Raw genomic sequence first — 24,695 nt, forward strand, 5'->3', positions numbered from 1 at the left:
TGGGTCACTGTGCTCTTTGGCAGGTCTGGTTAGCAGCATGGAGAAGGACTCTCCATGTTTCATGCATGAGGTCGCTAAATTTGTTGACAGTCAAGATGACCAGAAAAGACCAAGCTCATTATTGAGGCCAAAAGTGTGGTTGACCAAATCAGCATGAGCTGCTTCTATTGGCCTAAAACAACCACAGACCATCAGCAGGCCACAGACACCTCTCCTTTAGTTACTGGGAACAAGAACCTAATACTGGAAGGAGCTGCACTAGATGTAATTAACGGGAAGAGGGAAACAGAAAGACAGTTTACAGACCCATGTTGCCTGATACTGAAGGAGATAGACTGAAGATACTGATCTTGTCTCTTGGCAGATATTTTTAACAGCTTTTACCACAAATGTTAAAGTTAAACCTCATTATAATTTGATTACTTATTTCCCTGCAGTTTGCACATAGCAGAAACCTCTCAACGTGGTTTCTCTTTCTTTCTTTTTTAATTAAGTGCTGAACTGAAGACTTTGCATTGTGTTCTTCACACAAGTGTGTTTGTTGTCCTCTGTTGGGATGTCTACTCATTCTGTACTTCACCTGACGTCAAATCGTTATGCAATGAACCAGACGGGTACTCACACAAGGAAGTGGTAGAGGAAGCATTTCAGTCCAGCAGGTCTCTCAAGAAAGTTGTAGACATCCCCCTGCATGCTAGTATTGATGTAAGGGCTCTGGAAATCCTTTTGATGGTGATGCAGCCAGCTCGAACGAGGGAGAGGTGATGGGACAGAGGTGGTAGAAGACTGGTCAGGTACTATCTGCAGCGCTGGGTCCTTTGTGTCTGCTGGCGGACAGCAGGGAATGCCTGATCCATTATTCAGTGCTGTGGGGTCCAGTTCCAGTGAAACAGGAGAGTAGTGGCTCCTGTCAAGTGGAGGAGCCCGTCCAGCATCACTCCTGGCTGTGGCGCCGCTGGAGGCTGCAAGGTCAACATCCATCTCCTCGTCCATGCTGAGGCTGGTGCTGGCATATCCATTGGGACTGCAGCTTATGAAGGAGCTCCCCACCCTGCTGCCATAGTCCCTCTGCACATGGCAGGTCATGTGGAAGGACCGTGCCCGTCTTTCCTCCATCTCGCCCCACAGCGTGATCCAGTTCAGTTCAGTGGGGGCAAAGGGCGTCTTAAAAGTCCTGGGAAGTTCTGGAGGTTTATATCCAAAGTCCAGGAAGAAGAGTCCCACGGGATAAGACACCTAGCTAGGCATGGTTAGCTACCCACTACAGAAAAGAGCTCAGGGTGCTGAGCTGCATCAGAGTCCATACCTGCAGTGAAAGAGGGGACATGAGTCATGGGGATAGCATACGCCTCCTTCTCCAATGACAGCGACTGTGTTCATTCAACATCGAATTATGAAAAGCACAATAATGTGAACAGTGTACAGCTTAGTTTCTTGAATTAGCACTTATCATTGTATAACAGTCCTACCTCTTGTTTGAGAATGTATATATTTTTTACAGTTTCAAAAGAGGAAACTGAAATGTGTGGCATTCTATGGACCTATGCAAACGGTTATAGGCTTTTACACTGTGGTTATGACCTGGGAACTACCTGGGAATTTAAAAAAAAGCAGATTGTGTATAAAAATATGCACTCCATTTGTTAAACGGCATATCTGACTATGCTTAAAATTAATAAAGTACTTTTTTTTTTTTTTTTTTTTTTCTTAAAGCAGATTGTAGAAGCCAAAATTCAGCAAACAATGGGATTTCCACTCGTATATTAAGAGGATCGTGTTGCGTTGTTCTGATTTCAAAATCAGTCTTGTATGTCATCTGGCGAGGTAAATGTACAGAGAAATAAGCAAATTTTAAGTCGCTACGTTACCGTCCACAAGTGTTTCACGAAACATGTCACATCACAGAAGCTTAATCGATGTGCTGCCAAACAAAACTGACTGAAGATGCGGGTATAGTTACAGCCATGCAATGAATAATTGTTGTTGTTTGTCACTCAGTGTGCATGCTATTTAAGAATGCACACTTTTAAGTGAACACATGAACCTGAACTTTGAAACTCTGCATTTCAAAATGGGCGAAACCTATTCAATATGTATATTAATAATAAAATCAAGAGGTACTTCACAATAAAGATTGTGTGAACTCAAATGACCTGGGGGCCAATGCACATCTATTGTGGTCAAGAGGGGGCCGACCTAGAGAACAAAAAGTGGAAGAAAAAAAAAAAACTGTTCACAATATTGCATCATGATATCACACATATACTTAATAATACTATTTATGATGCAAAATGAATGTATTAATGTCAAAAACAGACATTTATTTTAAATTACATAAATAATATTGCGGACAACTGTAATTAAAATTCGTACCAGGAGCCGTTTCGGCCACTGACATTCGTGGCTCGGCCCCTAACAAGCATATTTATATGTAATTGAATGTTGTATATGATACATTTAATAATGGGATAATTTTGACCAAATGTCTTTTTATTACTGTTATAAAAAATATTGCTAGCAAACATATATTAGAGTCTATCACCTCGCTGGCAGCTGTGCCTCAGCTTCACACTGTGTTTGAAAGACGGTGAGGTCGTGGGCCATTATAACATGATGGGGGGCCTCATGTAATCGATTAGGGGGCCGCATGTGGCCCCCGGCCCGCCAGTTTGAGACCCCTGGTTTAAAGTAAGTGCCATGAATCCACACATTAAAGCTACAATAACTGACTATGTATTCAATTATTAAACCTATACCTGCAAAATAACAGAAGCTGAACATTAGATAGGAAAGCGAAGCAGCTGGTTTACTATGCACATTACACAAAATAAAGGCAGATCCTAAATAGTATACGAATATAAACATAAATTCCTACTTCTTATAATACATTACTGCCTCTTTGGGACATGCAGCAGACTATGTTCAATTATTTACTGTATGTAAATACGTTGCTCAGTGTCTTCTCTGTCAGGCAATGTGAATTTTTCCGAGCCTAAATGGATCGGAAAAAAGTCTCACCTGACAAGAGAGGTGGACTAATTGTAGACAGCCACACACCGTCCATGTCTGTCCTCAACTATGAATGAAGCGCTGACAGGAGCCACGCGCGCTTCTATCTCTTTGTAGATAGAGTTTCTGCCGATAAAACCAAGCCCAAAGTCAAGGAGGGATAAACAATGAACTATCAGACGCGTATTAGGCTACTGTGTCACTCTACGGTTACAATGTACTGTGGGACTTTCCGTTAAACTGAACCGCGTTAAGGGAAGTGAATGAGTGACAGCACGAGGGTTTTGTTTATCTCGCCACACACATGCTGTCACGTAGTATTTTTTTTCTTCTATTACCGACATTTAGCTGGACTTGCAGCGTTAATAATAATAATAATAATGTCTGTTTAATGAAGCCGCATCAAATATTAAGTCAATATTTGCATCGATTGCAGCTGGTTCTGTTCGCAGCTCACACCCTGAATAATCACACAAACGATGATGTGTCAAATCCACGCTTACCTTAAACTTCAGAAGTACATTTCAAGTTGTAGTCGGTGCCATATAAAATGCCACGTAAAAAAAATACATATATATATATATATGAATACACGCAACAGGTTCGTCGTGTTCCTTAAAAAGAAAACAATACAGTCATAAATCTAGACTAGCACTCAGTAAACACCTTCAATTTGTGGTGAACGTAGTGAAAGTTGGACTCGTCCATCTGCAGCTGTCTGCACGGTCAGTGTCTTTGAAGTGCATCGCGGTTCGAGCCTCAATGGACCACTGGTGCGTTCAAGGGTTACGGAAAGAAACTGTTTTTTCGCAATATGAGCCAGGCTATCGCCAGAGGCTTAGGCGGTGTTTGCGTGCAGCAACACGAATAAATATTTTACGAGGGTATTTGAACTCACCAAGTGTTTCAAAAATCCAGCAGCTGGTGGACGGACAGCCGCTGGTCACGTGTATACAAATATAATACAGTGAAATCTTAAATCTTAATTCTCTGACAAAACAGTTTTGTAAATGATATGAGTATTAATCCTTACTTTGTAGTGGTATATTCGTTAAAATAAAAATACATGTTTTTACAAAGTAAATTAGAATATATTGTTCGCTCTTGTAAAGGGGGTAATGTCCGTCTTAAATATATCAACTAATACTTAATCTATTACTAAAGAAAGAAAACAATATTTTTTGGTTGCAGCCTGTAATTTCTCTGTTAAACACATGTGGTGATAAAGCACCAATTGTGTTTTAATTGTTCTTACAACTTATTATTTTCCTTACAGAGACCCAAGTAATATGGAGTAAAGCTAAATGAGTTGTTACTGGGCCTTTGGAGCTGATTTCACCTGCAGGAGTCGCTAAACATTCACTCTACACCAGGTTAAACCCATGGATGGATTATAAGAACTGGATAGAGCACTGCCCCCTCTGCCTTGAACACAATTTTGTCATAGTGGCCTCTCTGGGTACTGCAACAAAAAATACTAATTTGGCCCAAAAAGCAATTTTCCCATTGACCACAATAGTAAAAGATGCCTGTACAAGTGTTCACAGGACACCTCGAGACGTGGGCATAGGTTTTTATAGATCTTTGTATTCTATATTTTTAATTCATGGATGGATCATGGATTTTAAAACTAGGAGAACTGGTGAATATAATGAGTATACAGGACCTGTAGGTTTGAGTTTTCTGGTTAAGATCAAACTGACACTTGAAGCAATGTCAACAGGTGTCAAGTTTACAGTAACATGTTAATGAAATTTTTTAATAATTCCACATCTTTAAGTTCAAAGAACTAACGTGTCTAACACTTGCCACAGAACCACTGAAAAAGTAAAAAATACAAGTCAACCATAAAGTTAAGAACAAAAGTTTTACTTGATATAAAGAGGGCAATAAAATCAGATTTTCAATGTCAATCATTACAGGCTGAAAGTAGCTGTGTCTGTATTTTAGTGTTGTGATGCCTCACATGTGCATGTACAGTGTTTTGTCAAGTGTGGTTGTGGGTCAGTGGGGGCGGAGGTTCTGGCTTGAGGTGGTAAAGTCCTTCTAAAAAAAAAAAAAGGGTTGGTTCATCTTGGGCAAAGTCCTCTTCGTAGAAGGGTCGGTTCATCAGGCCCTTAAAGCATCCATCCAGGACTTCTCCAGGTCGTGGTGTTCAACATGGAATCCACTGATCCAGAAATCTGCAGCAGCCATCATCGACTCTACAAAACAAAACAGAATTTGATAAGTCACAAGAAAAAAAAAAAGTAAACAAATGACAAAATCCTCAGGTAGCTCACCTGGTCAAGTGTTACTGATTCTCACATCCTGTCAGAGTCCACTTATGGATGCCCTCCCTAATATATATCCACTCACTTTGCCAGCCATTTGAGTTGATGCCAACCTGATGTCTTGACTGCATGAAAAACTGTAAATCCCCCAGTTGCCATGACAAACGTTCCTTCTGATTCTGCAGCCTCGCCACAAAAGGTCCTCTGCTTCAACCCTCATTTTGCTAAGCATGAAATCAATTTCACTTTCCTGTCCTCAGATCTCATTTTCTCTCCCTGCAGCCTCTCTACAGCCATTGCTGTTGTAACATCTGCAAGAGGCAGCCGTTTCACAATTCAGAGCTTCTTGTGTGTTTAGCAAGATGTGGCACCAGAGAATTGACAAAGCAGACACCTGAAAATGCTTGATCCCAATTTATACAACCTGACAAAATGGCTGCAGATAACAGCTACAACTGAGCCAACTTCAAGAGAAAAAAAAAAGATGCTGGCTTTCTAGTTGGTACAAAGTATGGGCCACAGTAAGCCAATCCCAATGAGCTAATAATTAAGCCAACAGTGAGAAAATTCATGTATAAGCAAACACTAATCCAAAATTAATCATAAAATGGTGTAGCCTACAGCAGCTGACAATGAGGCACAGTTTGTATATTGAGGTAATGCTAATTTTGAGCAACTAATTAAGCTAACATTAAGCCTAACATTTAATTTACAATGACACATGGCTTGAACCAAAGCTGAAATTGGGCAAATAGCTAAGATTAAGGCCGAATTGGACTGACAGTGGCGGGCTAAGTTTATAATTCAGCAAACAGTCACCATTTAGACAACTCGACAAAAGTTACTCACCATTCTGAACTGGCCACCAGGCTGGACCAGGTCGAACGCGCCATCTTGAAGCTCCTCACACGTATACCATGTATAGATGTATTAGCCATAGCATTATCCATGGCACATACTAGCTGATGCACGCGGCCAACTTTTCGGCGTCTGACGTCACGCCGGGGTGGTTTTCTTCTTCTTTTTTAAAAAACTTTTTCAAAGTTGGCTCTTTCTTTTGAGGTTTTAATATTTTATGGCAGTTGGAAAAGTCTGAAACAACGATTTTGGTGCATTACCGTCCAACAGTTTCTGTAGTTCTACACTTTTTTTCGCGTCTTTTTCGTTTCGCATCTCTTCTTCAAAGTAACAGCACCGGACTGACTGGAGGAAGATATATAAGAAGAGGAGGCGGAATAAGCAATCCGCGGCCATCAGCTGACTTAAAAAACACCTGCGTGAAGATGCGCAGATGTGTTGTGTGTCACCAATCAATCTTTATGCTGTATTATGAAAATGACTTCACGTAAAGCGTGAACATACAGGAACAGGTACTTTTATTTTGACATTTTCAGGGATCTGTTCGTGTGTATAGAATGGACCATTGGCAATCCCTTTGCTTTTGGTCCCCTCGCCGGCTCCTGTAGTCATTGAGAAAACATGGCGTCACACACAAGCAAAGTGTTTCTGTGCCTGGGTCGAATCAATGTTGTTGGTCTTGGAGTTAAGAAGACAGCGAGCAGCGTCACCTACGCGACAGCGTTGTCGGAAAACCGCTCTGCTCGAAATGAGGGTGAGTTTTATTGTCGCTGCACTTTTAGTACACGCTGATACCACAGATGCTATATGCTAAGCTAACAGGAAGAAATGCTGTTTCCAAGGCCAGTTGAGGAGCCGCCTCCCGTTCTCTGACAAGCGAACACACATGGTGATACTGCCTTTACCAACGCGACTGAGTGACAGCAACTTCATCAGTTGAGGTTTAGCTGCAGTTAACCGGTGCTTTATATCATGACCTGGCTGGCCATCTTCTGTCTTTAGCATCATTGTATACAGTAGTGGCGTGTACAGACATTTGGAAGGGCAGGGGCAAAGGGGCACCTACTGTGCACCGGTGGGGCAGGCACCACTAGTATGCTATGTATGTAAGGCAGGCATGCCCAAAGTGTTAGCTGGGGCCAAAGGACTGAATTTCATGTGGACCTTGATATGGACCGCCACAAATTATTGTTTAATTAATATCTATATTTTGTATATATAATTTCCCCTTTGGGACATTGTCCTGTTTTTGATTGATTGGAGGAACACCCATAGGAATCACAGTGAGAGCACTCATCACTTTATTCCACTAGAAAGGCACCCCTTAAGAAATGTTTTTTTTCTTTTTCACCTTTTCTGGCATACACTGATCCTGTCAGAACCAGTATTCCTCATAGAGATCAAATTCTGGTCTTCTCTAGGGCTCTAGTTAATCAGGGTTAGTCGGGGTAGGCGTTTACTGGTTATAGGTAAGGTTAATGACGGAGATATTATTAGGCTTTGCGCAGAGTAAATGCAGTGTCCTAGAGAGATCTCAGGTGTTGTTCCTTCTATCTACTGAAGCCACTTTCCTAGTTTTGGGGGTTACATCTCCTTATGCTTCGCGCTCTACTGTGACCACTGGATTTTTGTTTGTTTTTCTAGATGTGGTAGCAGAATAACATTATTGATCCTGTTGACCATTTGCTTTTATTATTTTTTTCTGTTAAAAAGAAAAAATGCTGTGTATTTGTCCAAACTTGAATCACTAAATTATACATTCTATACTAACAGGCCGCTTCAATGGACAAGGTAAAGGACCCTTTTCCAGAAAACCCAAGAGATCTGTAAGTGTGCTTCATTTTGTTTTCCAGTGGGTGTTCGAATGAGATCCTCTTAAATATATTCATAGGTTCTTAATTGATTAATTCTTTGAAGCATGAATATTAATCTATACAAATACAATGCCTTTCACTTTATTGAGGTAAGTACACACAGTCCCAGCCATAACATTAGATTCAAAAAAGAAAAAACACAATGTTACAGAATTGGCATAATAATTTCTTACAGTGTTTCTTGATAATTGGTTTCAGTGCATCTCTAGTTTTTAAATGAAAGAGTAAATGTATTAAACTGCTGGCATAGATGATGATATAGATGTGGAGAGTCTTTTTTTTGCCATTGATAAAGCTTCCTGTGTTCTTGCTTTTGGATATCAGGTCAAGGAGCCCAGGACAGCAAAGATGTCAGAAGACCAGGACTGGACTGCAGTTTATCCATCAGCCAAGCCCTTTAGGCCGAATGCTGTCCCCCTACCTGTGAGGATGGGCTACCCTGTGAAGCGAGGTGTTCCCCCAGAGAAGAAAGGCAACCTGGAACTAATCAAGGTCAGAGCTAATAACTGTTAATTCTTCAGAGAGCAATAGTACACAGCAAATAGAAGAACCAATTGCATTGATGAAAGATTACAAACATCTAGACATTTAAGTTACATTACTATTTGCAAAGTCAAACTCAATGAGCTCTTTTGCAAACTACATTTCGTCACATACAGTTAACCATAGCTTGCATCTGTGTACAGAATAACTGTATAGCTTAGCTTTTACCTCTGCATAGTTACTATGAAATTAGTAAAATATTGTGATATTTTACGTGGCAATACTTTATCGTCTTTGAGACACCTAGTATCAATTTTATTTTTAGCACATATGTTTAAATTGATGTTACAAATAAACATGAACCTTTTTTGCATTAGCATAAAAAATATATTGATATTTCCGTCCACTAGATGGTGCCAAGTGCTCACTCTCAATAGAGCTTTAGTGTGGGTATATTGCAATGTATGATTTCGCAAATACGCAGTATCATGATAATATCGTATTGTGGTGTCTGTGGTGATTCCCACCCCAATATGAAAAGCTAAGTTAATGTGACGTAGGCTGTTAGTCAGTAGCATTGAGAGACCGATAGTTATATTCTCTGTGCTGCCTGACTCCGCTGGCCTTGTTTCTGCGCTCGTTAAACTGAACAGCTGTGTCCAGACACCAGCTGCTCCATCTGGACTTGAGCCACTTTCAGATCTACTACTTTTACCGACTGCACTGCACCGCACAATCCAACATTATTGATTTTATAATCTCACTCTGCCAGGATGAACTAGAATGCTGCACATATTTACATATTTTTCCTCATATTATTAAAGATTTTAGAATCATGACACAATTTTGTGCTTTTGTCAAACCATAAGAGATTAGACTTGCATTTTATAAAAGGACGATGAGGATTTGTTTGCCATTCTGATAACGGATCCATGTTCATTCTTAATATATTCTAAGATATTAAAACTTAATATTTTCATGTTTTCTTTTACATTTGTTCACTTGTGCGTTCCTCTCATATCACTTTTAGATCCCAAACTTTCTGCATCTGACGCCAGCAGCCATCAAGAAACACTGTCAAGCTCTGAAACGTAAGGTCTCGATTTAAATTTTGCAGCAATTATTCAGAAAAACACTATATAGTCGTGTTTACTATTTGTGACACTGTCTTTCTGTGCCAGCAGCCTTCTGTACAGAATGGCCATCAGCCTTGGACACTGATGACAAATGTGACGAGCACTTCCCCATTAAAGTCACAAGCACAGACTATGTTTCTGCAGGCCCATCTGTCAGAAACCCTTCAGCTCGTATTGTTCACCTCAAAGTGAGTTGTTGTTTTTTTTCCACATCATTCTTTTTCTATACAGTTTGTCTTTTGATTTGAATTGAGACATTGTAATATTCCTCTTAATCCCCACCCCCAAATCCACTAATCCATAGATATGCAATCTTCTCCACAGACCAGATCCACACATAACATCTAATTACCACAGTTAAGAAAATAAGCACAAACACATTTAAGATCCATCCAAAGATGAGTTTTTCAATTTAAAATTAACAATATACCAGCAACAGTGATATACACAAGGTGCCAACCTTGTTTTCAGTAGCACATGATACAATAACATGCTTAAGCACAAAACTGTTATTCACTAAAAAGTTTATTTTCTAGTTAAACTGTGGTGTAATACGTTTCCTATTTGTGAATAAAAATGCTGCTTTCATCCTCAACTTAGACACTTCCAGAAAATCTCAAACCTCATATTCATATTGACGCATTTGATAAAGCTATATTTGTGTCGTTTTTACCATTAATCATCGGCCATCTGCTCCACTTAAACTTGGCCTTTAGATTATATCAGCAAGGTAGGAATTACTCTGACATTAATCCCACTGGATTAGGATAGAAACATTGGGGAGTGAATCTCACCACTTGACAGTTCAATAAATCGACTGAGGCCATGTTTTGACTTCTTCACTAAGAATTGATTGAATGTTTGAACAAATCAAAGTGAAAATGTAAAAGTAGTGAGTGAGACCGACAGGTTTAATCCATGCATGTTTGTCCAGTGATTTCACCTTCTGTATTGTCAAGCATAGATTATAGAAAACATCCACAGCTATACCTTGTATTAACCACAAATGCTTCCTTGTTGCATTGTGTGTGTGTATATGTGTATATATATCTAAATATATCTATATATATCTAAATATATCTATATATATATAGATATATATAGAAGTATGTAAGTCAAAGCCTTAAAAAAACAATCTGATCAAGGAATAATCTGTTGTTTTTCATCTGTGAACTCTGCAAGGAGCTTAGTGGTTGTTCTCGGCCACAGGGTGAACGAACGTTGTGAAAAGTATTTTAATCACCGTAGTCATAGCTCTACGTCTTACTATAAAGAGGGGAATTTGTCTCCTTCTGTCCATCAAATGCACTTGAGCCCATCTTGGCGCCCATGGGTTTTTTTAGATGAGGCGTTCAGGTGCGCGTTGAAGCGTTGTTCCCTTTGGGAGATGGAAATGACAACAGTAACTTGGTCTAGAGTCAGTGGCAAATTATTTTTATTTTAAGGCTCATTATAAAGATGGTAATGTGCTCTGCTTGATGCAAAGACTATATACTTGTCTCTTCTATCCACAGACATAGCAATCTGTCAAGGTAGAAAAAGAATGATTAAATGATAGTGTTTCCATCACATTTACATGTGTAACAGATATGTTTATGTTTATCATGTGATCTCTGGCGTCGTTTCCTACACAGATGAAACTATCCACTCTGAATCTGGACGACCATGCGCGCAAGAAAGTGGTCAAACTTGTTGGGGAGAGATACTGCAAACGCACCGACGTCCTCTCCATCACTACTAAGAGGTGAACACTGCTTTCAACTATTTATTTTGAGAAATGCAAAATATTTCATAGCTAACTTTGTTCCAAAACACCTTTTCTCTTTGTTTGTTAAACCTGTAGGGCGTTACATTTTAATATAAAAAGAATGTCACACAATGCTGATAAAGGCCTTCAGCTCCACATAATTCATAGTTTCTTAGTATAGCAGGTTTTTTTTAGTTTGTGTCTATGGCAAAGTCCTTCATATTCATAAAATACTCCAGTCTCATGACATTTTTCATCCAACTAGTACTAAAGTGAAGAAAAACTGCTTAAATCTCCCTTTTGTCTTTATCTCCTTCCCTCTTCAAGCTGCCCACTGAGAAAACAGAATTACGACTACGCCATGTACCTGCTGACTGTCCTGTACCATGAGTCTTGGGTGAGTAGGAACATTTTCATTCCCCTCAGTTAGAAGAAAGCACCAGTTAAGTCTAATAGTCAGACTTTTTCTATCCAGGCCTTTTAAAGAGGCCATAATATTCAGCCTGTGATTTATATCCCAGTTCTGTCTCCATGACCGTGGGCTTTTCTTCAGTCTCTTTTTTGTTTACCGATTGTCATCGTCTTTGAACAAGAACCCATTCATTAAAAGGCCACTTGGTCTCTGGTGTTATTCGTGCTGATGACCCACTGTCCTGTGCCTTCAGCATATTAGTTTGAAGAGTTTGTGAGATCAGGTGAATCATAAAGGCTGATTCAATGTGTTGTCATTAATTACAATAAGTGCAGAGAAGTTTATCCATACATGGTTGTGTCTATTATAGGGATGGTGACATTGTATACTGCTGGTGCCTTGGCACATTACCTCTCTTACCAGGGGAATCGTCATCCATCTTGGTCTGAGATCTGAAAGCCAATTAGTGAGATGTCAAGAAAAGGGACAGCAAATAGCAGCATTCCTCACAGATGAGGAAGAAAACATCCTCCCTATCAGGGCGTTGACCTCGATAGGCATTAGCATTAAGAAGAATAAGTGTAGAAGTCTGGCCCAGGTCATGAGCTTGTGCACGCATCGCATGAATTTGCAGCCAGCCGCATCAGCGAAAATGACTCCCCCTATTGTGCGGCCTCTGTGTTTTCCTTTTTCCCGTAATGGCTTAGTCACATTAACGGAAAATCTTTCAGCTGGCAAAGGTGTCCAGCTGAGCCAGCGAGCAGAACACTGTCCACTGCCCTTTCGGACACACAATGGAAGGCACAGTGCTTGTCCAGTAGGCTTTTGAAAGTTGTGAGAGTGGCGTAGCGTTCAGGTTGTAACGGTAGCCCACAAAGAGTCCAATTGTGTGCGGTCACTGAGGTGATATTATCTCTCCACTCAGGGAGACAGACCTTCACTGCTAATTCCAGTGTGTGCTAATCCAGGCCAGCGTTGAGGCTGACTGCTCAAAGCTGTGGGCATTTACCACTAGAGGCACTCAATTTGCTTGTGAGCCTTTGTGTCCAACATCAATATATTAATCAGGATAATTAACTGCCAACTAGCTGGTTTTCTCCTGCTATGTTATAACTCATTCACTTTGTGCACCAAATGACTTAAATGTGCATTGCATCTACAGATCCTTAATATCTGAAAGGCCCATTGCATATGCTTTTATTAGATTTTAGCTGTTTCAAAAGGAAGACACCGATCTATTCCCAGGTATCCATCGCTCATCACTCACTATTGCCTGGACTCTTTCCAGAAGGGATGTAATGTGGACCAGATATTTATAGCGATAATGACGGTCATTAACCTCAAACCCCTTGAAGAGCAGTAAAGCTCGGGCTCAGTCTTTGACCTGCCTTACACTGCTGCACAAAGGAGCCTGTTGTTCTAGCAGGAATGAGACGATAGCTTGACGAGCAGCAAACAGCGATACATATGGAGCATCAAAGAAAGGGCAGCCCTCGTACTTAAACATCTGTTGCCATACTCTGTTCTAAAGTAGACATCGACCCTGAACCTCAAACGATTACTGTAAACATACACCTTAATGTTTTGTTGCCGTTGTCGCTCCTTTAGAAAATCGAAGCCTGGGAGGCTGAGAAGACCGTGGCAGACATGGAGGAGTACAGCTGGGAGGACAGCCCATCCCAAAAGAATATCATTGATTTGTTGTTTCGTCTGAAAGCGGACGAGGGCGGAGAAGCGGATGAAGCGCAAGAGCAGCTGCTGAGTAGAGGAGACGTGCGGGAGTATAAGGACTCCGTCACAAGACTGAAGAATGAAGAAGCGAGCGAAAGTGCCATGCTTCAATACAAGGAGGCCGTAAAGAAAGTATTCAATCTGTGATACAGGGTTATGTACAAATGCAGCAGCCTGTAACAGGTATCAACTAAATCTTTTTGAATTGTATAATATACTATACCGTCTACATAATTATTCCAATGTACATCAGGATTCTTCCCCTTCATCAGTCTCAACTAATGTATTTATTCTTAAAAATAAATCCGCTGTTGTATCAGATACAGGACATAATAAAAGTGATTTTGCTATTAGGGAGTGTTGAAGTTCTTGATGGGTAAAGCATTTATGTAATAGAAGCCCCATTCAGTCGGTCGTGAGCCCATCCCACTGTCGTCACTGTCAGGGCCGAGTGATGGAAATCAGGCCGCGTAGGATGAAAGGATGCTTTCATAATGCAGACTGTTGAAAAGTACTTCACCCTTCTTAAAAAGTTTTTGGTCTGTGAACTTTTAGGTCAGGAGAAACCCAATGCACTGAGATGCAGGAAGGTTAAATGCCGAAGGCTACAAAGCAAAGAAAGATTCTCAAATGACAGCACATTGCAGTGTGAAAAACCTTTGTATTGCAGTTGGCTGGGTTTTTTGCCACTAAAGACATCAGTTGAAGAAGAACATCAAACTAAAGGTCAGCCAAATGTGTGCGATATTAGAAGTCATCGGGTCAGAAGTGAAACACAAACATGAAAAATACGATTTTAGTGAATTGTTCAAGGCACTAAATGCATGCTCTGTTCAAATATATTACAATAACTGTTCATTCCTATCTGCTTAAAATAAAGCAATGCAAATATTTATCTATACAAGCCGAATATTTCTCTGCAAAAACTATAATTTCACACAAATAAAAACCATGAAAAATAATGTTGTAAACAAAGAAAATCGTTCCTTTCAGGACGTCTCTTTGACGAGCACGTACTTTATCAGACGCATGGAGCCCCTTTTTCCTCTCCATGACGTCCGGTAGCGTCCCGTCCTCTTTCTCTGACCTCTCCAGCTCACCACCAGCATAACGGAGCAACAGCAACTGAGCAGAATCGTGACACAAGCGGCCACTGCGACCAGTAAAGTATGAGCGGCTGCGTGCCACCCCGGTCCCTCTGAAACATCCTCTCCACTGACTCCCTCATCATCTGTAGTGTGGTTCCTCCCCACTGTGTCCTTCGTGTCATTGGAGTATTGCTGGCTGACCTCTGTGATGTCCATACTTGCTGTGGTGGACTGAGAGGAGCTGGTGGTGTGAGGCTGGGGAACGGTGGATGTGAAGGGCTGTGCGGTTGTGGTGGGAAATTCAGGACTTGTGTCAGGATCGCTCCAGCTGAGGGAAGTGTCAGTGATGGTGGAAGATGATGTCATAAAGCTGGACGCAGGAGAATTGGTGGTGGTGGTCACAGTGGTGGTGGTGGTGGCGGCTGGAGCGGTTGTTTGCATGTGGTTCCCCAGGTCTGTGAGAGGAGTAGGCGAAGTGGAAGAAAAAGCAGATGTAGTAGTGGAAGGATGAGTTGGGCTGTGCAGCATAGAAGAAGAAGAAGAACCAGCGGTGGCGAGCACCGCGCTCGCTGTGGTGGTCGCTTTGACAGTGGGAGCAGAGGTCGCGGGCAGGGCGGCGGGCGGAGGCGGGTGTAAGAAGTGGCGTTTGTCCGACGGCAGCGGCTCCGAGACGTTGGCCCGACTGAAGATGTGGGGCAACAGACGCACGTTGGACGTAAAATACTTTCCAAACACAAGCAGGTCAGGATCCACACCTTGGGAAAGGAAAAGGTGTCTTTTTAAAAAAAAAAAATATATATATATATTTTTTTTTTTTTTTTGTGAAATAAGGAATTGTTTTCTACTTTTCCTATTCAAGTAAATTTAACAAAGCACACACGCACAGTACTTAATAAATGTATTAGACCATGTGCCATAAATAAGAGAAAACAAATATGAAAACTAAAAATGTTGTTATTTATTTGGTAAATAAATTGAGTTCACCTTTTTTTATACCCAAATTTGAGCCGACTCACAGGGCTTCTTCTCTGAGAAGTCAGAATTTAATCAAGCATAACATTCAACCTCTAAAACTCATTTATCTGTCCAGGAATGCAAGTTAATAACCATCATTTGACATCTTAATCAAGAAATAATAACGAGATTTACTATTTTGTCTGTTTTTTATGTATATATATATATATATATATATATATATGTATATATATATACATAATTCATGGATAACAATAATTTAAATTTCAGCATTAAAAATATAATTCTGGTTAAAGAGCTTCTACATACTGGTATATTAACCATTATAGAAACACATTTTATTTGATTATTTGATTATTACCAATGCCATTAATTAGGGGCAGCTGTGGATTTGTACCAATTGTGTGTTTGTTGTAAAGTAGAGAGGATTTAAACAGATGTGTTATGGATTTAACACGTTTAATCTACAAAGTAGTATAATTTAAATTTATAACTGGAGTAAAAATGAATTCCATTTTCATCATAAATGCAGCGGGATAAAACACACAAATATGGAATACTGAGGTCCTTCATTAAATGTACTTCTTAGTTTACCTTGTGGTAATGCACTATTAATAAAACTAAAATATATATATATATATATATAAACCCACATAATACAGCATGACTTAGTGATTAAAACCGGATGACACCAACATACCCTTAGTGACATTGTAGAGAACAACGTTTCCTCTGTGGCTGAGGATGCAGCTCTCCAGAGTTGGACAGTGCAGGTGGAAACAGTTGATGTTCTCTTGAGCGGCATCATAATGAAAAATGGCCAAGTTACAGGAGACTGTGGGAGGAAAACATGTATGTGTGATAAAAGAAGGAGAAGGAAACCTTCGACCATAATAAATAAATGAATGTATAAATAAATACATGATACTCACAGTTTCTGGTGAGGCAACAGGTGCGGCTGCATTTCAGCGCCGTCTCCTCCTGGTAGTTCTTGAGGAGCTGAGCTCCTCTCCGCTGCGACTCCTCGATGTCGATGAAAATCCCCGGGAAGCGGCGGATCCAGCAGTTTTTGTAATAAGTCGTGGGTGAGCACCTGGACTCGGCGCGACACAGCACACTCAGAACCGTGAGCAAACCCCATGTGACGTTCATTGCGCGCAACGGAGATCAGAGCATGTTAAAGTGCAACGTGAACACAGCAGCAACATGTCTGAGAAGAAGAAGAAGCTGCTGAGTCCAAAGCCGACACAGACACACACACACAGACACACACAAACACGAGAGGCTGGCGAGGAGTCAGTGCGCTTTGGTTTTTACTGGCACCACTTATTCCTCCGCAGGTGATGCACCTGGAGGAGGTGGAGCCGCGCGTAAAGGTGCTGGTGATGATGGGCATTCCGACTCTTTTTAGTGAGCCAGATCATTTGGCTCAACCCTAACGACTCTTCATTTTTTTTACCACTTATACATTTTATAATTCAGCCAAATTTAGCGCTGTTTTGACCCGTTTTCACTCAATATAAAATGCGAACATTGCCTGGTTAATGTGAGATTAATTAGTTAATTTTTGCATCATCTATTGACATCCCTAATCTTTATATACAGGCATGGGATGGACACAATAAACACATTTATTTACGTCACACCAAAAAAAAAACAACAACAAATTAGTTGATTACATTCACATAAATTAACTCAGCAAACACTGTTGTCATGGAGATGTCTTTTTTTTTATGCAATGGTAAAAATAAAGGTTTTTTATGTGAACCTTTAAACCCATTGAAGTAAAACTTGTTCCACTTTCAGTCTTTAAATATCAATCACTTCTGTTCCCCAGTGGGCCAAAACAAAACCAGTCTGTTTTCCAGCTCGCTCAGACACTTCAGATTGGATTGTCCCAAAATTGTAACAATCTGACTTAATTCCGTAGATGGGATTATCAGATTAAGCCTGATCTCTGCATCCTGCTTTTGGATTGGCCACATCTGTTTGGCTGCTGCTCTCCATCACTCTGTGAGTTGATCTCTCCTTTACTGTGCGACACTCTCACGTTACACCCAGGAGGTGATGCATCGAAATGTACAATTTGTACAATTGAAACAGCTATAAAGTGGTTTTAAAGTGAGGGGATATAAGAGAATTTCATCAGATTTAGCTGACGTTAAAAAAACATAAATATTGTCAGGTTCAGTGTTTTATAAAGATCACTTTTAAAATGTAGAGTTTCTCTTTTAAGAAAAGAGGTCAATATACAATGACTCCAATGCTGAGCTGCCAAGGTGACATATACAGGAGGAGTGTAATGATGTCTCCTCACCACTAGATGGCAATGTTCACTTCCTTTAACACCCATGGTTCTCAAACTGTGGTATGAGCTTCCTCTGGTGGTACTAGGAGGGAAATCAGAAACACTGTTCTACTGTATAAACCAGTGGAGTGTAGAAAATGAAACAAATAGAAAAATAATAATTCATTAAATAATAATAATTAGAGTCACCTTGTCTCTCGCTCCATCTTAATCTAATTTCACTATACCAGTGTGGGAAGTATATGTGAGGAAGAGGAGGAGGATGAGAGACTTTGCTCGGTCTATTTACACATATAGTATGTTTTATTTATGTGGTACTTGGTATAAAACGTTTGAGAAGCACTGCTTGAAACAACCTCTGTGTTATACTAAAATATTCATGTATTAAAGGCACGTGTGTCTCTCCACATTACTTTGTACTCATTTACTTTTAGTCTAAATGTTTAAACAGCACTGCTAACTTTTGCACAGCTATAAATTAAGCATTTTATTTTTCACCTGGACTTCATTTGCCTTTTGTGGCAATTTGCACTGGACATTTAGCACGTTTTGTTTTTTGTTGTGCAGTCTAATCTTTCACTGATTCTTTCAGTTGAAAAGGCAATTAATTATTAAGTCATGATAACAGTTTTTCGACAACTTACCTTTTGCTTTTGGACTTTGTTTGAGTTCCTCACCACCGTCCACAATTAGCTGGAATCGTTTGCAGCTGTGTGAGCAGCTTCCTTTGTGCAATGCATTGTGGGAAACACAGTTGGTTTTTTTTTGATATGTGATATGTTTTAAAGTGAAAATGCTGCTCTGCATTTAAAATTAGGGAAAAAGCTAACGTGATCCAACTTCACCACCACGATAAATATTTTATTTGCTGACAACAAACACCAAATATAGATTTGTTTCTTTTTAGACGTTATATCTTAAACCTCAGCGACTGACTGTAATAAAACCATGTTTAAAAGTGCAGATATACATTTGAAAAAAGTTGAATCATGTTGTAATGTATGAGGAAATGGGAAGGCTTGTTGTATGAAATAAAATAATAATAATAATAATAATAAAAAAACATGAATATAGAATAATTTTGAGTTTTCAGAGAATTCAAAACTCAGCGGAGGAGTTTTGTAAGAAATACTTGTATTTTCATCCGACACTTCAGGGCAAGTTACAGTCACAGACAACTTCAGATCCAAATCTGGTTCAAGTTAGCAGAGTTATTATATGTGCCTTTTGTTAAAGTCAGGTAGGTTTTTTAACCTAAAACAGTAAGACAACACTAGACACAAATAAACAAATAACATTAAACATCAAAGTGACTACAATAGCTCTTTAAAATTCTTTTTTTTTTCTTCTTTAGCCTCTTATTGTCATAGCTCTGTTTAGAGGAGACGGAAATGGCACTGTACATAATTACTCAAATATCAAATGATTGACATCAAAAACAGTCATATTTTCATATCATATGGGGTGTGCAAAGGAGAGATTCTCAATTACTTCAATTATTCTTTTTTTTTTTCTCCCCCAATACCATTCTTATTTAAGTCACTAGGTGGCAGCCTGGGGCAGCCAAACTCCTGTGTCGCAAACATCTGCACGTGCATGTGCAATAAAATAATCTAAAAAATCAAAAACACAAAAAGCACTAATAATAATAAAAATGAGATGAAAACACCACCAATGACAACGCTCTCATGCATGTTTTGTTGACTAGGTTTTTTGGCTCCTTTGGTTGTAGAGACCACAGTGTATCGTCGACCTCTTCGGTTTCTTTCCTCGTCCGCTTATCGCACAAAGCCTGTTTCAGCTTCCACAGTCTCAAATCCTCCTCTCTCTCTCTCTTTCTCTCTTTTAGCAGTAGTTGTGTTTCTGGGCTTGTGACAAAGCCAGAGTTTCTCTGGGCTCCTCTCCCGACTGACTTGTAAGGTTTCAGCTCTAAGCTCACGGAGGAAGTAGTCCATTGTTGGAGAGTGTTGTTGCTCACCGAGGCACTACAGTGGGTCTATGGCAGGTAAGGTCCGACTGTGTGCGACCGCGTCAGTCTTTCACCAGCCTGTAGATGTGATGCTGCGCGCCGTGCTCACTGGTGGACACTTCAAAGACGTAGGCCACGCACAGCAGGGTCTCCAGTGTGTCCCTGTTTGTCACTACCTGTGGACACACACACACAGGGTCGGCATTCAGTCACGCAAAAAAGCAAAGAAACACAAGGGACAAAGCACCACTTAGAGATAGAGAGACAGATAGCAATGAACAGTGTGAACATTAGAATGCACCACATGAAACACAGGCAAAACAAATTTAAAGGGCACCTTTAAAAACAAAGAAAATGTGTTTTTATCTGGGACTGCAGATGGAAATTAGGATTATGCAAAATTCGCCATACTGACTGCAATTCATTGTTTATTTATTAATATGCACAAATAAAGACTAACTAGCCAAGTTAACCTAATGTGATGTGTGAATACAGGACTGTGGTGTTGCATGTTTTAAAAACTGCTTTTGTTGAGTTTACTGTATTATAGAGACCACGCTCTTAGAAATAAGGGTTCCAAAAGGGTCCTTCTACAAGGGCTGAGGTTCTACCTGGAACCATTTTCTTCTGAAAACCCCTTTCCCGAAGAAAGGGTCTTTCAAGGGTTCTTGGTAACACCAATGGTTCCGGTAAGAACCGTTTTGATCCAGAGAACCCTTTAAAACCCCTTTCCTGAATAAAGGGATTTAAAGGTTCTACCTGGAGCCAAAAGGGTTCCGAACAACCTTATATGGTTCTATTTAGCACTTTTATTTCTATAGTGTACTATAGTTAGTTAGTTAGTTAGAGCAGGGAATAACAGGGCCATTCGAATATACAGTCCAACAAATTAAAATTCAGGTAACACTTTAGATTGTGTTGTTGGCACAGCCAGATGTTTCATTAAAAACATGACAGTCAAGCAACAATGGTGGGTTTGTTCATCAAAATCTATCATCCGATCATTCTTCCTTTGAAACAATCAATAATTCTAAATCAACGATGTGCATGACCGCACTATATCATATGACAGGACCATTTTGTAACCTGGTTTGTCAACGACATGAATTCACTGTGTTCAGCGCTGAATAGTTACTACACGGGGCATGTATTGATCCATTGTGCTCAGCCTTGCAGTGTGGAATCTGTTTGCGAGCATGTGTTGTCAACATGTGTGTGTGTGTGTGTGTGTGTGTGGCTGTGCGCGTGTTCATTGTTAATAAGAAATAAATCAGGCCATTGAGAAACCTAATGACACGTTGCCATGTCGTCGTCAGTGTGGGCTCAATATGGTCATTGTCCCTCTGCCAGTAGGAATGCAGCCGCCAGTGGAAGGGGGCAACAGTGTCTTTGAACTCTGATGTCACCGTTACTATGGCGACGCACTCCACTGTTTTTTTTTTATTTTGTCCTGGTTGTGTTTGCTCTCTGAGGAGCAACGGCTCATTCAGAAAAGACCATTTTTTACAGAGAGAAATATTGTGAGAATATTACTTAAGGGACTCAACGGTTTCCTCTTTTGTGTGTGTGTGTGTGTGTGTGTGTGTGTATTAGACAACATACCTGAGGAAAGCAAGAATAAAAGGACCTGCACACTTTACTGCATAAGAGTGGCATGAATGGTGAAGGACAGTGTGTGTTTGAGTGTACAGTGTACTTAGTTTCCAATATTAACACAATTGTCTTAATGTGTGTTTCCATCTATAGCTGCTACTGTCTTCTGTCTCTACCTCGCCTCCCTCTTTCCCTTTCTCTCCTCTGTCCCCCATTTTTCCTCTCATCCCGACCAGTCAAGGCAGATGGCTGCACATTTTTGAATCTGGTTGTGTCACAGAGGTTTTTTGTTGTTGTTGTTGCTTCTTTATTAAGTCTTAAGGAATGTTGTTTGCTTTCCTCATCCGTCCAAACCACTGGACCTCTGCTCATCTTCAGTCTTCTTCAGTCACAGGATGTCTAAACTTCATCTTTTATCAAATAGAAAATGTTCATAACAATGTGAATGACATTCAGATTAATATATATATTGTCTCCTACAATCTATTGTTTTTGGTTCTCTTATAACAGAAGACCTGAATATCTTATTCAACACAAACCAAAACACTCAAATCTACACTACCAATCAAAAGTTTGGGGTCACCTATACAATTTGTCTGTGTTTTCCATTAAAAGTCACACTTTTATTCATCAAAAGAGTTGCGAAATGAATAGACAATATAGTCGAGACATTGACAAGATTATAAATAATGATTTTTATTCAAAATAATAATTTTGCCCTTTTGTCAAAGAAGCAGCAATTCTAACGCCATTAGCAAACACAATTTACCATTAGAACACTGGAAAGATGGTTGCTGGAAATGGGCCTTTATACACCTGTGTACATATTCCATTAAAAACCAGACGTTTGCAGCTAGAATAGTCGTAATGTGACCCCAGACTTTTGACCGGTGGGTTATTTTATTATGTACCTGTAGAATAGTGAAGTTCTCCAGTACACTGTTCATCATGTACTTCTCTGGCAGGTGTTTAAGCTTGTGAATGAAGTTGATCATGTATTCACACAACGGCGAACGATGGATCCGAAACACGTAGCGGCCGTTCTCGAAGCGTGCGTACTCCGTCTGGAAAAAAAACAAAACACAAAAACAACATAGAGCGGGACCTTAAAACGGATTATAAGGTGATAAATTCCTTTGAGAAAAACAACAAACAAGGATATATCTTGGACTGAAACACAAGTGGCTACACGGGGCATAAGCAGCAATAATATGTGTAATATAATACACCTAATGCCGCATATGGCATGCCAGATATGACAATAAACATATTTCTTGTGACAACCGTAATCAAATGATGAAGCCATTAAATATCATCATGTGGCCAACTGAGGCAGATGGCTGTACCTAGGGATGTGTGTATGTGTTTTTATTGTACAATCCATCAGCAGTGGGAGGGGGCAGGGCCACTATTGTGTCTAGTTAACGGGAAGCATAATACTTAGTCATGCAGGGATTAGTGAATCATGTAATTTCTGATCACAGATCAGTGATAAATGACTGGAATCCATATCCACTAGAAGCATTTATTCACTCCTCTGGGTGACAATGCTGGTTTTTGACGTGGTCGTGACCTCTTAATGTTGAAATAAATGTAAATATTGAGTTGTAGGCAGATGTTTTTTTATACGGTGCTGCTATAATTGTCCAAAAACAACAAAAAACAAGTAATAAACATATTTAGAAGACAATAACAGAACACATCAGTCACTGTAGACACATTTCTGCAGCCTTGCACTGATCTTACCTCCACTTTCTCCACCACCTGCTTGCCAAAGGAGCAGACTTTGGTGGACGAGGTGATAATCATGTTCTCAGGACTCTCATACTGGCTGGAAACGCCGTAGAAGAAGCTGCTGTCGTCCTGCAGGTTTACGCTAAGATCCGCCTGGAGAGAATATACATGTAACATACACATCTGTTAAGACTGGGCAACGGTTATTGAGGATTTGCTGCTCTTCTCACAAGACATAACCTCCTGGAATTCAAGGTGTGCTTTACTGCGTCGCATCGAGCAGCCAAAATTTTTAAGGATACACAGACTCCAGCTCCGTAATCTATCGCAAAGTATCGGGTCGCCACTTTTTCGCTCACAGAGTTTCAGGAACGCGTGTGTGAGCCTGACAAAGACGTATCGCAGAGAGTGTGACATCTCAGCAAAGCTTGAGAGTGACGCTCTGTAAAGCCAAGAGGCATCTCGCGGCCAGAACCCCCCCCCCCCCCGTCGAGTCAGTGAAACGTTGGCAAATCCTCAGCCTCAGGATTTCCAAGATGAGTGTGAGAGTGATAAAAGATGTAAAAAAATTGTAAGTTAACAAATGCACCACACAGAATGACTTGTTCCCAAGTGTCATCGTTATCAGGTGGATGCTGATTCGTCACTGGATCACTGATCTTTCCTTAAGTTTGAACTGAGGTGAGTATAATCCGATTTAGGATCAGACTGAAGTGCTGTCTCCTCTGTCAGACAGCTGGCCTGTTTTACCTTTTCCCCTGTCAGGGCACTTGTCTCCTAATGGGCCATTGAGACACAGCTCAGCCAGCTTTCATCTCTTCATCACCCGTTCATCTTCATCCCTGGCTCGTGTAATTTCTCTATTTGTCTTCATCCCTGGGGCCTAGTGACCCTCCCCGAACTGCCATTCCCTGCTTCCCTAACAGCCTGCGAGGGAATTCATCCAATTACAATCATCAGTGAGCAATTGGCTGATTAGATCACGGTGGGCAGGCTGGCTGTGTAACAATTTAGCAGAGGCAGCTTAAATCGGATTCGCTCTGCACTTCAAAGGCGCGAGACGATCTGTTAGGACAGGGCCACTGGCGCTGAGGGGGTGAGGAGGGAAGCGGGGGATGAGGGACAGGGCAGCCAGCGGCTGATGGGGGGGAGAGCGGGTGGGGTTTGCAGGAAATTCAATCTAGAATACCATAGCTTTGGAAGCGGGCCAGCCGCCTGTCACCGTCACCATGCCAACCTGCGCCTCAGCACGCCCCCAAGTCATGACCTGCCACATGGCTGCACAACCGCGGCTACGTCCAATCGGCTCGTCCTGTCTTTTTACAATGGCGTAAACAAGGTTAGCGCATTTACAGATGTGTTAAGAATTTCATTTTGCTTATTTTCATGGCTAAGAGCATTTTTTCTCCAGCGCACGGCTGTTGAAATGTCCAGCTGTTTCGCAGCAATTCTGCGTTTTGTCATCACGCCTTGAGAACCGGAGGACCCCCCTCAGGGGGGCGCTG

The 24,695-nt window shown here is 40.6% G+C and overlaps 4 protein-coding genes across 7 annotated transcripts in view; 1 reads left to right on the plus strand and 3 right to left on the minus strand.

Moving 5' to 3' along the window:
- The window catches only part of kcnq1.2 (potassium voltage-gated channel, KQT-like subfamily, member 1.2), a gene marked incomplete at both ends in the record, with an annotated part of 155,070 nt that extends 153,954 nt beyond the window's left edge, over nucleotides 1-1,116 (minus strand). Inside the window, one exon of the mRNA XM_083893710.1 lies at nucleotides 623-1,116. Within this exon, the coding sequence (XP_083749836.1) occupies nucleotides 623-1,116 (494 nt within the window). The remainder of the gene's footprint in view (nucleotides 1-622) is intronic.
- Nucleotides 1,117-6,761: 5,645 nt separating this feature from the next.
- On the plus strand, nucleotides 6,762-13,873 carry mrps35 (mitochondrial ribosomal protein S35; the record flags this gene model as incomplete). Of its 2 annotated transcripts, none has more annotated exons than XM_083893863.1 (8): nucleotides 6,762-6,894; nucleotides 7,914-7,966; nucleotides 8,339-8,506; nucleotides 9,528-9,588; nucleotides 9,679-9,821; nucleotides 11,268-11,377; nucleotides 11,708-11,777; nucleotides 13,401-13,873. In XM_083893863.1, the coding sequence occupies 8 exons, from the start codon at nucleotides 6,762-6,764 to the stop codon at nucleotides 13,668-13,670; spliced, it is 1,008 nt and encodes a 335-aa protein (XP_083749989.1). In that variant the 3' UTR covers nucleotides 13,671-13,873. The 2 variants fall into 2 exon arrangements, with proteins under 2 accessions (XP_083749989.1, XP_083749990.1); XM_083893864.1 differs by having other exon boundaries at nucleotides 9,682-9,821.
- Nucleotides 13,874-14,512: 639 nt separating this feature from the next.
- mansc4 (MANSC domain containing 4) lies at nucleotides 14,513-16,738 on the minus strand (the record flags this gene model as incomplete). Its single annotated transcript, XM_083893711.1, has 3 exons — nucleotides 14,513-15,366; nucleotides 16,287-16,421; nucleotides 16,519-16,738. 3 exons carry the CDS (start codon nucleotides 16,736-16,738, stop codon nucleotides 14,513-14,515), a joined length of 1,209 nt encoding a protein of 402 aa, XP_083749837.1.
- A 2,143-nt stretch (nucleotides 16,739-18,881) lies between these two features.
- The window catches only part of tead4 (TEA domain transcription factor 4), a 31,501-nt gene continuing 25,687 nt past the window's right edge, over nucleotides 18,882-24,695 (minus strand). For all 3 annotated transcript variants that reach the window (XM_083893451.1, XM_083893450.1, XM_083893449.1), the window contains exons 9-11: nucleotides 23,203-23,343; nucleotides 22,368-22,520; nucleotides 18,882-20,039 (exon numbers count right to left, since the gene is read on the minus strand). In XM_083893451.1, the coding sequence (XP_083749577.1) occupies nucleotides 19,926-20,039; nucleotides 22,368-22,520; nucleotides 23,203-23,343 (408 nt within the window). In that variant the 3' untranslated portion in view covers nucleotides 18,882-19,925. The remainder of the gene's footprint in view (nucleotides 20,040-22,367; nucleotides 22,521-23,202; nucleotides 23,344-24,695) is intronic.

This window comes from Microchirus variegatus (genome assembly GCF_963457635.1).
Source record: "Microchirus variegatus genome assembly, chromosome: 8".
In the NCBI taxonomy this organism is placed as follows: Eukaryota; Metazoa; Chordata; class Actinopteri; order Pleuronectiformes; family Soleidae; genus Microchirus; species Microchirus variegatus.